The sequence below is a fragment of the Plecotus auritus genome, assembly GCF_963455305.1.
Source record: "Plecotus auritus genome assembly, chromosome: 1".
Taxonomy (NCBI): domain Eukaryota; kingdom Metazoa; phylum Chordata; class Mammalia; order Chiroptera; family Vespertilionidae; genus Plecotus; species Plecotus auritus.
This window is the reverse complement of record NC_137770.1, coordinates 107551592-107566993: the sequence shown is the minus strand read 5'-3', so window position 1 is coordinate 107566993 and position 15402 is coordinate 107551592. Positions and strand designations below refer to the sequence as shown.

General features: G+C 38.2%; 1 protein-coding gene across 6 annotated transcripts in view; it reads left to right on the top strand.

The window, feature by feature from the left end:
- The window catches only part of ARHGAP12 (Rho GTPase activating protein 12), a 189685-nt gene that overhangs the window by 140047 nt on the left and 34236 nt on the right, over window positions 1-15402 (top strand). For 5 of the 6 annotated variants that reach the window (XM_080657364.1, XM_080657363.1, XM_080657366.1 and 2 more), the window contains 2 exons: window positions 1469-1543; window positions 15097-15158. In XM_080657364.1, coding sequence (XP_080513490.1) covers window positions 1469-1543; window positions 15097-15158 — 137 coding nt within the window. The remainder of the gene's footprint in view (window positions 1-1468; window positions 1544-15096; window positions 15159-15402) is intronic. The other variant, XM_080657368.1, reaches the window with a different exon arrangement.

Below are 15402 nucleotides of genomic sequence, written 5' to 3'. Positions count from 1 at the left end.
AGATTGGAGAGGGTGCAGTCCGGGCTGAGGGACAATCCCCCACTCGCGCACAAATTTCGTGCACCGGGCCTCTAGTGTTTAGTATAATTTTAATGTGTTCTCCACTAATAGTATAGATGACTTAGGATGTTTGATTTGGAAGGTTGTCCCTCCAAGGGTTAAACTTTCACTACTGCCTAGTTTCTCTGTTTACAAATTATATGGGATATAAATCTGAAGACTTCCCTGAGTTAACAGTTTTTGTATGTTGAGTTAACAGTTTTTGTATTGTGATTTAGTACACATTTTCAGTTCCTTATCCAGTTTCATAAACATAGAAGAGTAGACTGATACAGATGTGAAGATGAATGTTCAAAGAAATTATTTGGTTTTATAGGAAAATTAATAATAGGCATTGGCATATGAATTTTTAAAATTCTCTTTTTCTATAATTATTCAAAGCTTCTAGGGCAATGGTCGGCAAACTGTGGCTTGCGAGCCACATGTGGCTCTTTGGCACCTTGAGTGTGGCTCTTCCACAAAATACCACGGCCTGGGCGAGTCTATTTTGAAGAAGTGGCGTTAGAAGAAGTTTAAGTTTAAAAAATTTGGCTCTCAAAAGAAATTTCATTCGTTGTACTGTTGATATTTGGGTCTGTTGACTAATGAGTTTGCCGACCACTGTTAGGGGAATGAAGAAAATTTAAATCCATTTAAATTTGGCTGTTGATACCAAAAATTTTTTTTAAAATTATTTTTCAGTTTTATCCTTCATTAATAGTCTTATAAACATCTGTGGTAGAAATCACATACCATTTTTAATAATTGACAAAGCAGAATTGCTTTAGGAATGCACATTATTGGTTTGCCCCTATTGTATTCTTATAGGCTTAGAAATTAAATTTTTTTCTGATAAGTTATTAATCTTTATATTGGAGGTGTCTGTTTTGCATTTTAAAAATCTTATTTCTAATAATTGGAAAGTTAGCTGTAAATTACTTTAAATATTAATAATAATAATTTAATTTCTTATATAACTATTTACTAAAATAAAGTTCTCATTCTCACCATTGTCAAGTAATTCCTGTGACTATTCCTTGCCTAATGCTAGGTATTCACACCTACCATACCAATAGCAAATTAGTATGGTGACTGTTACATTTTTATTCACAAGTGTTTAGATTTTACCTATTTTAAATATGATTAATTTAAGTTGATGTGACATCATGATTTAAGACAGCAGGCATCATTTCTTTTGACTAATTCTACATGTGGTATTTAAATTTAACTAATTGGTATAAATATGCCATATTTCATAAACTTTATGATATCTGTAGTTTTTCAAATCAGTACCATATTATTTTCGGAGCTGAATATAGAAGGACAATAATTTTCCTAGTTTCCTCTAGCAATCTCTCATACTGTGAGCAGAAGGAGAAATAAAATTATATAAGCTAGAATAACATTTTTCATTACTTATTTCTTATAGGAATCTCCACCTGCCTCAAAACTCTGCTTTCCTGAAAATGAATCTTCTCCCTCTTCACCAAAGCACCAAGATACAGTTAGTATGATAAGAGTTTATAGTAAAATTTAGTCCAGTTATTTCAATCAATTCAGTAAATTGATTTTTTCAAAGTATAATGTTTAAATACTTCTTGGGCTTTTATTAAATTTCATTGGTTTTTAAAAAGATAATCACAAGTAAAATAGGTTTAAATTAAAAATCAGATTTTATTAATGTAAAAGCCTCTGTGTAAAATATGGCATATTCATGATTAATTTATATACCATATTTGTAAGTGATTAATTTATTTGATTTTTAAAAATATTGGTAAATATAAAAATCCCTGGAGAAGGCCATCAAGGTATACTTTTCCTTTTTTTCCTCAGGCCAGCAATCTAAAGGTAAGCATTTTCCTCCCTAATGAGCATAGATGCCATTGTTTTTCTATGCTGTAAAACACATTGCCCATTCTATGCTAGGTGAATATTGGAGAGTTTCCCCTAAACTGAAAAACCTCCAAGTGGTTTCTCTCTAGATACTTGTCTTGCGGTATGAAATTTTACTTGATCTCTGTATCTGAAGTCCCTCCAGTCTTGTCTTCTCTTTCAGTGGATTCTCTTTTCTTTTAGAATGAAGACTGAAGGTTTGTTTTTTGTTTGTTTGTTTGTTTTTTTTGAATCCTCACCCAAGGATATGTTTTATTGATTTTAGGAAGAGAGAGAGAGAGAGAGAAACATCGATTGGTTGCCTCTCATATGCACCCTGACTGGAAGTCGAACCCGCAACCTGGGTATGTGCCCTGATCAGGAATCGAACCTGTGACCCTTTGGTGCAGGGGGCAATGCTCCAACAAACTGAGCCATACTGCCCAGGGCAAGACTGCAATTTTTAATGAAGACTACAAGATTGTGCATGCTCTGGTTCTTGGTTGCTTCTCCAGCCTTACCTCATACTTCTTGGTCCTAATCCTTCCTCCTGTCTTATTTTCCTCCAACTACACTACCCTTCCACTCAGTCCTCAAAAAAGCCTGTTTTTCAGCACTGTCGTTCCTCTGACCACTGGAACATTTTTCTCCCACATCTTTGCCTAACTTCTGTTCGTTCATTTGCTTCCTCAGAAAATTTTATTCAAATCTAGATTTGATCAGGTTTCTCTGAAATACATAAAGCATTTATTTGATTATGATATTTGATTACATGAAATAGAATAATTTTTCATTTCTATCTTCTAGAAACCTTGAACCTTCTATTTATGCCTGTCTTCCCTACTAGACAAGGAAAAGCATCATTAGAGCAGAAATGGGATCACCCCAATACCTGTTGCAGTGCCAGTTAGTAGCTGTTCAGTAAATGTTTGTTGAATGAGTAAATAAAAGTTTTAAAGCTTTTTAAAACATAAACTTTTATTGTTACTTCCTTATTTTATGAAACTATGATAGACTGTTATTTATTAGATAGTTTCCCATTTGTTAGAGTCAAGGATTTTCACAGATGCTAAATTTTACTTTTCTAACTCTTTATCCCTAACCTAGTCAGGTCTTTCATGGTTCATATCACTTTTTGCACACATCCCCTTCTGACATTGCTCAGGTGTAGTTCCCCTGCCTCTAATGTCCTTGGTGTTTCTTAGTTAAACTTTACAGTTAAATGCTGTGCTGACTTTTTAGGAGGCTTTGCCAGACTAACTTTAGCATTTTAATGATCTCTCTTTTTTTTTTTTTTTCCTGAACTCTTGTCACTTACTGCATTGAATGGTGCGAAAGTTACCTCATGTACCCTTTGTCTCCCTACTAAGGTTTTAAGCTCCTAAGGGATAGATAGAGACTAACTTTCTACTTTTTATCTTTTGTATTATTTAACACAGTCCTGGGTTTATAAGTATTAAATGTAGATAACTGAAAACAAGATTTTAGTGGTTTTATAAAGAATTACTGCATGGATCTAAGATGGTCTTACTACCATACTCTATCAGTCCATCTAGAAAAAAGCAGAACCCCCTTTTAACTTATTTTACATATAGGTAAAATATAATTCCTAATATCTTTTATAAATTATTTATATTTTGATAAAAGGAAATTCCTAGGTAATCTTAGAAATAGGACATTGTAAATGGTCTATATAGAGTTATAATGGACTGTTTACAAATTATTTTTCCACTAGAGGTCTGGTGCACTAAATTTGTGCACTGTGGGGGGGGGGTTCCCTCAGCCCAGCCTGCAACCTCTCGCAGTCCGGGAGCCCTCAGGGGATGTTTGACGCCCTCCCCCCAAGGAGCAGGCCAAAGCTGGCAGTGGGACATGCTTAGCGCTGCTGCGGAGGCGGGAGAGGCTCCCCACCACCACCACTATGCTCACCAGCCCTGAGCCCACTTCTGGCTGAGCAGCGCTCCCCCGGTGGGAGGGCACTGACCAACAGGGGGCACCTCCTGCGTTGAGCGTCTGCCCCCCTGGTGGTCAGTGTGCGTCATAGCGACAAGTCATTCCGCCGTCCAGTCTATTTGCCTATTAGCCTTTTATTATATAGGACTAGAGGCCTGATGAATGAAAATTCATGCAAGAGTAGGCCTTCCCCTGGCTGCCACCGGCTTCGTTCTTGCACCCGGGACCTGGGCTGGCTTCCCCCGGGCTGCCTGCAGGCACCCAGGACCCGGGCTGGCTTCCCCCGGGCCGCCCGCAGGCACCCGGGACCTGGGCTGGCTTCCCTCCAGCCCGGTTTCATCAGGAAGGACATCCAGAATGATGTCTGGAAGACGTCCAGTCTAATTAGCATATTACCTTTTTATTATTATAGATGCCTTAGCCATTTTCTGAAGAGTTTGAAAGCAACTAGACCAGGGGTGGGCAAACTTTTTGACTCGAGGGCCACAATGGGTTCTTAAACTGGACCAGAGGGCCGGAACAAAAGCATGGATGGAGTGTTTGTGTGAACTAATATAAATTCAAAGTAAAGGAGCAGAGGGGAGAGCAAGAGAACCGGATAGAACAGCCGGATCTGGCCCACGGGCCGTAGTTTGCCCACGGCTGAACTAGACCATCCTGGACTCATGGTATCCTCTGATGGCCATCACCAATGTTTCTTCTGTTATTGTTTGTGTACCTCCAAGTGGAAAAAAAACAAAATAGTGAACAGCTCTGTTAATTCTACCTGAGGCCAGTCTGTTTTTACATAGCCACTCCTTTCCCTTGGAATGGGGAATGCTGGGAAATGTGCCTCCTCCATGCTGCCAGCCCCTCGTTACTGAGGCTTCTGCCCTCGTTGACTTCTCCTCTCTCCCTCTCCCTTTACTCTCTTCTCTTTTTCCCTTGATTCCACTGAATTTTATCCATCTTTCTCACTCTTAGTTAATACGAGGATATTTACATGTCTCTTTCTTTGTGAGTTAAAATCTGGTTGGTATAAAGCCTTTAGTGGTAAGAACAAGGAGGCTACAAATTTAGATATAAAAATCCTATATAATAAAAGGCTCACATGCAAATAGACCGAACAGCGGAACAACTGAACAACTGGTCGCTATGACGTGCGCTGACCACTAGGGGGTGCAGGCGGAACATGGTGGGCGTAGGCAACAGGTGGCAGAGTGTGAACATGGCGGGCGTTGGCCGTTGTGGGATGGTGGAGCAGGTGAGGCGTTGCGCTGGTTGCTGTCACTAGGATAAACCTCTGATGGTTACTGAACATTCTTTGCTCCCATGCACTGTGGTCCTGCCTAGCACTCACACCTGCTGCCGGTGCCAGCCCGGCTTATACCTGCTCCTGGCGCTGGAGCGGCAGCTGCTGGCCCCTTGGGGCTTCTCTACCTTTCCCTGTTCCTGAGGGGTGATCGGTGCCAGCAGCAGCTGCTCAAACCCCCTGCCAGCACTGGAGCCACTGCTCACAACCACTTTCGGTGCCATCCCCACTCGCACCTGCTGCTGGTGGCCAGCATTGGTCCTGATCACTCAGTGCTGTCAGCGGGTGCGAGCGGCAGCTGCCAGCCCCAATCACCTCTGAGGGCTTCTCCACCTCCCCCTGCTCCTGAGGGGTGATAGGGGGAGCAGCCACTGTTTGCACCTGCTGATGGCACCAGCCCTGCTCGCACCTGCTGCCATCAGCACATGGGAGCAGCAGTGGCAGTAGTGGGGCTGCCAGCAGACAGGGGATTGGGGGCTGAGTGCGAGGGGCCGGGCGGGGGTGTGGAGGATGGGCCAAGACCTGCCCCTGTGCCCACTGCAGCCTCGTGGCCCACAGTTCCTTTCAAGGTGCATGAATTCATGCACTGGGCCCCTAGTAATATCATAGTGTTAGCTATTGATGTCATCTTAAACTCTGCACAAATTGCCCGTCTTCCTATTCAAACTCTTCTTTATTTATTTTTATTTTTTTAATATTTTTATTGACTTTTTAAGAGAGGAAGGGAGAGGGATAGAGAGTTAGAAACATTGATGAGAGAGAAACATTGATCAGCTGCCTCCTGCACGCCCCCTACTGGGGATCGAGCCTGCAACCAAGGTACATGCCCTCGACCGGAATCGAACCTGGGACCCATCAGTCTACGGCCCAATGCTCCATCCACTGAGCCAAACTGGTCAGGGCTCTTTAGTTTTTTTTAATCAAAACTTTATTAAAATGTAATTCACATGCCATGCAATTCACTCATTTAAAGTATATAATTCAGTTGTTTTTAGTATATTCAAATATGTGCAACTATCATCATAGTCAAATTTAGACTATTTTCATCATCTCAGAAACCTGTACCCATTGCTGTCACCCCTCTACCTCTAGATCCCACTAAGCCTTAAGCATACAGTAATCTTTTCTGTCTCACTATATTTGCTTATTCTGGACATTTTATCTAATATCTTACCTAATAATAAACATGTAAATTGACCATACCTCCGCTACGCTCACAAGCCAATCAGGAGTGATATGCAAATTAACCAAACAAAGATGGAAATTAATTTGCATACACAGGTGCCAAGCGACCAGGGGCAGGTGTTCTGCCCCACCCCCGGTCTCTCAGGGCCTCTGGGCAGCGTGGGAAGGTGGGGCTGGAGCGGAAAGCGGCGGCTCCGGGACTGGGCCAGAGTGGAAAAGCGGTGCTGGCAGCCAGGGAAAGGAAGGCCCATTTTAGCATGAATCTTCATGATTCGGGCTTCTAGTAATCATATAAAATATCTGTTCTTTCTTGACAGACCTTTTTCACTTAGCATATTTTCATTCAGTCTCTTCTAATCAAGCCAGATTTAAAATTACATTTCTTTTTTTTTTAAATAAATCTTTATTGTTCAGATTATTACAGTTGTTCCTCTTTTTTCCCCCCATAGCTCCCCTCCACCCGGTTCCCACCCCACCCTCTGCCCTTACGCCCCCCCGTCCTCATCCATAGGTGTACGATTTTTATCCAGTCTCTTCCCACACCCCCCACACCCCTTTCCCCCTGAGAATTGTCAGTCCACTCCCTTTCTATGCCCCTGATTCTATTATATTCACCAGTTTATTCTGTTCATCAGATTTTTAATTCACTTGATTTTTAGATTCACTTGTTGATAGATATGTATTTGTTGTTCATAATTTTTATCTTTACCTTTTTCTTCTTCCTCTTCTTAAAGAATATCTTTCAGCATTTCATATAATATTGGTTTGGCAGTGATGAACTCCTTTAGCTTTTTTTTATCTGTGATGCTCTTTATCTGACCTTCAATTCTGAATGATAGCTTTGCTGGGTAGAGTAATCTTGGTTGTAGGTTCTTGCTATTCATCACTTTGAATATTTCTTGCCACTCCCTTCTGGCCTGCATAGTTTCTGTTGAGAAATCAGCTGACAGTCGTATGGGCGCTCCCTTGTAGGTAACTAACTGTTTTTCTCTTGCTGCTTTTAATATTCTCTCTTTGTCTTTTGCTCTTGGCATTTTAATTATGATGTGTCTTGGTGTGGTCCTCTTTGGATTCCTTTTGTTTGGGGTTCTGTGTGCTTCCTGGACTTGTAAGTCTATTTCTTTCACCAGGTGGGGGAAGTTTTCGATCATTATTTCTTCAAATAGGTTTTCAGTATCTTGCTCTCTCTCTTCTTCTGGCACCCCCATAATTCTGATGTTGGTATGCTTGAAGTTGTCCCAGAGGCTCCTTACACTATGTTCCCTATTTTTGGATTCTTTTTGCTTTTTGCTTTTCCAGTTGGGTGTTTTTTGCTTCTTTGTATTTCAAATCTTTGACTTGATTCTTGCAATCCTCTAGTCTGCTGTTAGGTCTCTGTATATTATTTTTTATTTCAGTCAGTGTATGCTTAATTTCTAGTTGGTCCTTTTTCATTTCCTCGAGGGTCTCGCTAAATTTATCGGCCTTTTTTAGAAAATTCTTTTAAAACCTTATAACTGTGGTTTTGAACTCTATATCCAGTAGTTTGCTTTCCTCCATTTCTTTCATTTGTGACATGTTTCTTTATCTCTACATTTTGGCTGCTTCCCTGTGTTGATAGAGTGGCTTTGTGTGCTAGGTGTCCTATAGGGCCCAGTGGCTCAGCCTCCCCAGTTACCTGAGGTGGACACTCTTGGTGCATCCCTTTTTGGGCTCTGTGCACAGTCTTGTTATAGTTCAGCCTTGATTGTTGTTGGTATCACTGGGAGGAATTGACCTCCAGGCCAATTGGCTGTGAGGATCAGCTGTGTCTATGCTGGGAGAACTTCTGGGCTGGAGACACCCTTATGAGATAAGACTTGCAAAAGCCTCTGTGCTCAGCTTGGATGGGGCGGAGTCTCAGTGCAGAGCAGACAGCAATGGCTTCCCGTCAGCCCTGCCCTAATAGGCCCCTGTGTCTCAGTGTACCATGGTAATCACTGCAAGAACCTCTGAGAGAAAGCTGCCCTGGAGTTTTGCCCCCTGCCAGACAGTCCAGTTTCTCCCTGAATGAGTCTGGGTCCCCAGAGTCTCGCCTGGAACTGGAGTTCAGAGCCATTGGGAGCTTTTGTCTCCCTCCGGATTGAGAAAGCCAGCCGCGTACTCAGTTGCCAGCCCTCTCCGTGCGCACGCCTCCGAACCTCTGCCTTCTGCAGCTCCTCTGAGTGCTTTTCTCTTTCCTTCTAGTTGTAGAATTTCCACTCAGCCCGCCTTCCTGTGGTTCTGCATGATGTCCGTTTTGTCTTTTAGTTGTAGTTTTGAAATTGTTGTGCGAGGCAGCAGTTTAGGTGTTTACCTATGCCGCCATCTTGGTTTCTCCTCTAAAATTCCATTTCTTAATGTAAATTTTAAACATGTTTATTTTTAATTAATTTTCAGTTTCCAAATGCATTATTTTTCTTTTTTTAAACATTTTTTTGAAAATACACTTTAATTATATTTAACTAAACAAAACAATGTTCTTAAAAACAAAACTTAAATTTTATAAGAACAGAAAAACGTTTTCCTATTTAATTGTCTTTGGATGATGATATATCCTGACACTCCCATTGTGGTGTGGCGGTAATGTTCCATCTTGAGGTGCTTGCTTTAGGTAATCCTGCTTTGAAAAAATTGTCAAGTTTAGTTTGAACTTTTGAAGTCTGCTGTTTTTTATAATTAACTCCCTAAAATTTCGAAAATGGGTGTAATAAAGCTGAATTTCATTATTTGATGGTCAATATTATTAGATTGTGGAGATGGGATCTAAGCACTGATAACTTTATAATTGGGGTGCATTGTCATTTTTCATAGTCGCTTTCAAATCATTTTTGGAAATGCAGTGTGTACAATTTTAAAATTTATTATATTTTCTATAATATGACTACAGTACAGATTTAATACGATTTTGGTGGGCTGATTTAAGAACCTTATCTCTCTGTCACAATCTGCCTATTAGAAAATGCATTTTAAAGTTCTAGATTACTGAGTAAGATTTTATCCAACTTGGAAACTTGAGCTTTTCTACCTGTATTTCCAGTTATGGTATTAAAATACATTACCCATTTGGAGAAAAGGACATTTCAACACTTGCTTTAACAAAAGTGTTAATGGACAAGTGTGGTAGTTTTTTTTATTGAATAATACCATTTTAAAGCCTTTCTAAAAACATAATTTGAATATCTAAGTTTTTAATAACACTGGTTTAAAAATTTTATTAAGTTGAAATTTGTGTAACAAAATTAACCATTAATCATCTTAAAATACACAGTTCAGTGTATATATTTCGTATGTTTATAATATGTAGAGCTATCCCTTCTATCTAGTTTCAGGACATTCTCATCCCTCAGAGGGAAGCTCACACCTCGTCCAGGGGTGGGGAACCTTTTTTCTGCCAGGGGCCATTTGGATATTTATACATCATTCGAGGACCATACAAAATTATCAGCTTAAAAATTAGCCTACTATATTTAGTCAAACATTCAATGAACTCCCCTCTAACGCCTTGGCAGTGTCAGACCAAATGATTTTGTGGGCCTCTTGTGGGCCCACCCCTTTCATTAAGTAGTCAGTGCACATCTTCTCATCTCCCTCCCCTCTCCTCCTAGCAACCACTAGTGTGCCTTCTGTCTCTTTTATTTGTTCTGGAAATTTCTGGGTCTTTTTCAACACTATATCATTGTGCAAGTTTACTTTTCTGTATTACAAGAATCTTAGTATTAAATGATTATAATATAATTAACCTGAATGTGATTATAATATGATGGACTGCATTGATTTTGATACATAATACTTGTTAGCCAAAATTGGGAAATACCTATTTTACTAAATGAATGCCACATTGATTAGAAGTTCTGGAGCCTGCAAAGTGATTATGAACCTGGAAGTTTTCTCAAATTACATAATGGAACTGGCATTTTATTATTTCCTTGCCTTAATTAGGATAGATTTTTTTGGTTAAAATTTAATCATATTTTGCTAACCCTTATTGAAACATTTTTGCTTATTTTATCGAGTTTTCTTTGAGTAGCAACTATATTTAGACTAAGATATATTCATGTGTGAAAAAGGGAATTTTTTTTTTTTACCAGACTTAGGATATTTTTATGAAGTTATTTTATTAAGCAACACAAAAACATTGGTTAATTTTGAATCCTGTTAAGTAGAGAAAGTATATCAGATAGTTGTTGAAATAAAGATCTGTCTAATTTTTTTCTCCCAAATCTCTCACCTGTATAGCCAAACCTATATTATTTATCTGCCCACTTAGCACTTCTATGTCAGATTCAGAAACTTTGGTGTTTGAAAGTTACATTTCTCTTACATTTCTTTTTTGTAATAGCACTGCTAATTTGTTGGTTTATTACTTCAACAAATATGTATTGAACTACATGTAAGGCACTGGTCTTATATTAATGAACATAACAGATATGATCCCAGCATACAACCTATTGGAGTATTCAGTGAATAAATAATGGATATATCGTTATACTTTACATTAATTGCAATGAAAGAGACAAAACTGGGGGCAGTAGTAAATAATGGGAGGGGTGGAGGAGTGGTCAGGGAAAGCTTCTCTTAAAAAAAGTGTCATTGAAGCTGAGATGCCACATCTACCCATTGCTCAAGCTTGGGAGTTTCCCTCACATCTTCCCTCTCACCCTCACATTCTGTTTTCTGAATCTCTCTCAAATTTGGACCCTCTTCACTCTCTGTCACTGCCCTAGCTCAGGCCTTCAACATTTCTTATGGAAATTATTAGGTTACTTTTGTAGTTGGATCCCAGTCTGCCACCCTTTCTTAGTTCATTCTTTCCTCTGCCTATTACTTGCTACTTCACCTCATCCAATACTCTGAGAACACTTAAAGGCCCTCACAGGTTATGTTCTCTCTAGCTTCTGTGCCTTTGTACTGTCTGTTTTTTTCATCTCCTGTTTCCATCTAGCTAACTGTTATTCCTTAGCTCAAGTATCAGCCTCCAGGAAGCCTTCTTTCTCTCCCTGGTTGATTTAGTTACAGCTTTCTCACAGCACTTAATCACATTGAATGGTAATTGTTTTTGTATTTGCACATTTTTGATATGGCAGATTTTGTTCTTATTTTATATTCAAGTTAGAGTGCTTAATATTTAGAGCGTTAGTAATTGGGTCTTGATCCCTGTGAGAATTTTGTGAAAGTTTTAGACCTTTTTGTTGAATGATGCATATACATGCACAAATTTTGTGCCAGTTTTAATCCATCCATTGATTAGGTAAGAATCCCTGATTTAGAGTGTCTTTCTCATCCTCAGGCATAGGCTGTTGTCATTATGGCTATTCCTCTGTGTTTTGATACCTGTATTTCCTTTCTGCCTCTGGGTTGTTGCCCTGCACAGTTTCAATTTTGGCATTTTTTTTATAGGCTTGATTCCTATCTCTATCCTTCCAGTTCCTGTGCTCACATAACCAGTACCCATCCTCTCAGATTAATGGTGTTACTTAGTTCCTGTACCATTGAAATTATTTTTTTCTCTCTACTTCTGATAGTAACTTTTGAGGAATGTTCTTACTGAACATCCTGTGCACACTTATAACTGTGTAGTTGATGTTTTTGTTGAGACACAACAAAGAGCTTTTATGAAGAGTATCAGACTTGCATATCTAAGGCAATCTAACATATGCTTTATGAAAAAAATTATAGTAAAACTTCATGAGTGTTTCTAAAATTCCCAGTATACAAAAAAAAGTGGGTCAGCAGCAACAATATGTCACCTTTGTTTATAGATGTGAGTTTTTATCAGACCAAGCAAAACTTTCAACATTACCTTTTAGATATTATTGAGAAAATATTTTATATTGTGTTTATCTCTCATACAAGAAATATCTATTTTTTTGTAATTAAAGTACATGGAGAAAATAGCTAAGGTGTCAGTTAAATAAAAATAAATTTTGAATTAGGAATATTTTTTATATGTGTGTATATGTTTCAGCTAAAATAAAATTGACTGCTCTGTCATGTACATACAGTGCTTCCTAATACTGATGATTACCATAGGCACCAATTCATTTTGATTAAATTCATTTTAATATCTGAAGCTAAAGCAATGAGGAAGTGCTCTTTAGTTCCACCTGAAATAATTTTACAATAACATTTAACTTGAGCATAGTGACTTTTACTTTCATAGGGTTTGGTGATTTAAGCTGTGTCGCTATTTTTTACATCAACTGACTAATATATCTAGTTTATCCAGGGCCCACTTTACCATCTGATAATATGTTTAATGAAGCACATACTGAATTTTTTATGCCACATTAAAGCCAATTTTATGCATAGTGCCATTACTTTTGAATAGTTCATTAAATACAGTCACTGCATTTGTTCTACCTAGATATTTTTACATTTTGACAAAGTGGATTAGTATCAAATAATTTTCAGACTACTAGTATATTGTTGTAAAGTAGCAGCAGAATAATTCATTTTTTGGTATTTTATCATAACATTGTGTCACTTTCTTTGAACAGCAAATCACAAATAATTTTTCCAGTGCTGACTTGTAGCATTTATATGGAAATCTAATTTGATAGCAAAATACTTTATGGGGCTTCTATGACTTGAGAAGAAGAAGTTTTAAATTATAGAATTACTGAAAATAACCTTATAGATGTATTAAGAAGTTATATTCTTAACACCTTGCTGGACCAGCTGTTTCGAGGCAGAACTTGCCCGTGTGGCTGGCTGCTTTTCTTTTAGTAGTTTTGGCAACCCACGGTTTCCCTTATTGTTCCACAGACCAGTGTTTTGTTCTTCAGTAATAGTTCAGCTGTAGATATGCTATTGTAGTAATTACCTTGGTAAATATGATGCCAGGAACCAAGAAAAGGCTATAAGATGGATAATATAGTCTGTTGTAACTTTTTGCCTTTTCCTATATTATATATGTTTTTAAAAACACTTTATTGTTGAAAGTATTATGTATGTCTCCTAGTTTCCCCCATTGACCTCTTCTAGCCTGCCCACCCCCCGCCCCGCCAGGCCTTTACCACCCTATTATCAGTGTCCATGGGTTATGTATATACTTACAAGTTCTTTGGTTGATCTCTTCCCATCCACCCACCCTCTGTGTTATATATCTTGAAGTTACAAATATAGCCACTCTTTACTTTCACAAAGCTTCCTTACTAAAGTTCCATATTTTATTATTTTTGCTGGATTATATGTCTTGAATCTGATGTGTCCTCTCCATGGAATCATTGTTTCGAGTGCTAACTGCTGTTTTGGTATATATAAAGATTTAAATTTCTAAAAAAAGCGATCCAAAAGAGGTTTGTAAAGACGGTCTGTGTTACATGTTGTTTGTGAATTGTTGTTCAGATGACAGAATGTAAGTATTTGCTTGAACCTCTTTCCAGTCATAGTTTTCAGAAATATGGGTGATTCGCCCTAACCGGTTTGGCTCAGTGGATAGAGTGTCGGCCTGCGGACTGAAGGGTCACAGGTTTGATTCCGGTCAAGGGCACATGCCCGGGTTGCGGGCTTGATACCCAGTAGGGGGTGTGCAGGAGGCAGCCGATCATGATTCTCTCTCATCATTGACATTTCTAACTCTCTCTCCCTCTCCCTTCCTCTCTGAAATTAATTCAAAATAAAAATAAAAAGAACACAGAATATTTCTGAAAAAAAGAAATATGGGTGATTCAAGTAACGGATTGGTTGACCAGGAATTTTTTTATTCTGGCTTCTTCGTTAGTCCCATCAATATAATTAAACCAAGAAACTTCTTTATATCTATCAACATAAAAAACATCTGTCTATGGTAAAGGTTTAGCAGAGGTTTTGTGGTATTTTTCCATTTGTTGATGGTATAAATTGATTTGAGAAGTAATGAAATCAACAAATAAATGGGGACCTAACCACTTTGGTTCAGTGGATAGTGTTGGCCGGTCGGCTACAGGGTCCTGGGTTTGATTCCAGTCAAAGGCATGTACCTCGGTTTCAGGCTCGATCCCTGACCCTGGTGGGGGCATGTGTGGGAGGCAACCAATTGATGTGTCTCTATTATATTGATGTTTCTCTCTCTCTGTCTTTCTCCCTCCCTCCCGCTCTCTCTAAAATTCAGTAGAAAAATATCCTTGGGTGAGGATTAACAGCAACAAACAATTAAAAAAAAAAAGCTTACTTATACTTTGTGGGTCTTCAGATTGAACAGTTACATCTGAAATATTTATAAAATTCTCCAGAGCTGGTAAAATGTCTTTTTCTGCTCATTCTTCTTCAGAATCACTTTCACTATCAGATACTATCACATTTCTCTCTTGCCTTCATGATGGTCTAATGTCAGACTCATTACTATCTTCTGACAAAGTACTATCTTTCAGCTGACTACCAAAATCAGTCAGATAAAGTATCTGCACATAATTTGCTCAAGTGGTCTTCTCTGCTGCAATGTGGTTTTAAAAAAAGAATTAGATGTATTTTAAAGAATTAGATATATTGTTTGTCACATCTCTGAAAATACTGATGAGCTGAGAAGAAGACATGAATTAACTTATGACCGGTCAACAATGTTTGGACACGGAAACACGAGTATACTTGTGACTGGTCAGCAAGGTGTTAAAAAGAACTAAACACAATACATACAAACTAATCTTTTCTTTTAAGCTAATTTTTAAGAGTATCAGATCATTTTGATCTAGTCATATGTAAAGGTTTGGACTTCATTGTCTATATGAATGATATATATATATACATATATATATACGCAGTATTACTCTGTTCCATAGGGTCAAGAAAAATATGGATTATTAAATGTAACAAAAATTACTGAAAATGGAAAAAAGGTTCGGTAAGTACATAAATCATAAATGTTCTGATATGTTTCATCTGATTGAAATAAAGAAAACCTATGAATTTAATTATATTCTAGTAGAAATGTTTAAAAAGTCTATAAGAATTTCAAATAATATATTTTCTAATATAATGTATGTATTATTGTCATGAAATGTATGAAATTTTTTCTTTGTCTTAACATATTAAGGTGAAATTAAATTAGAGGTGAAAAGGCAGAGGATTCTGAGCAAGGATTAGCT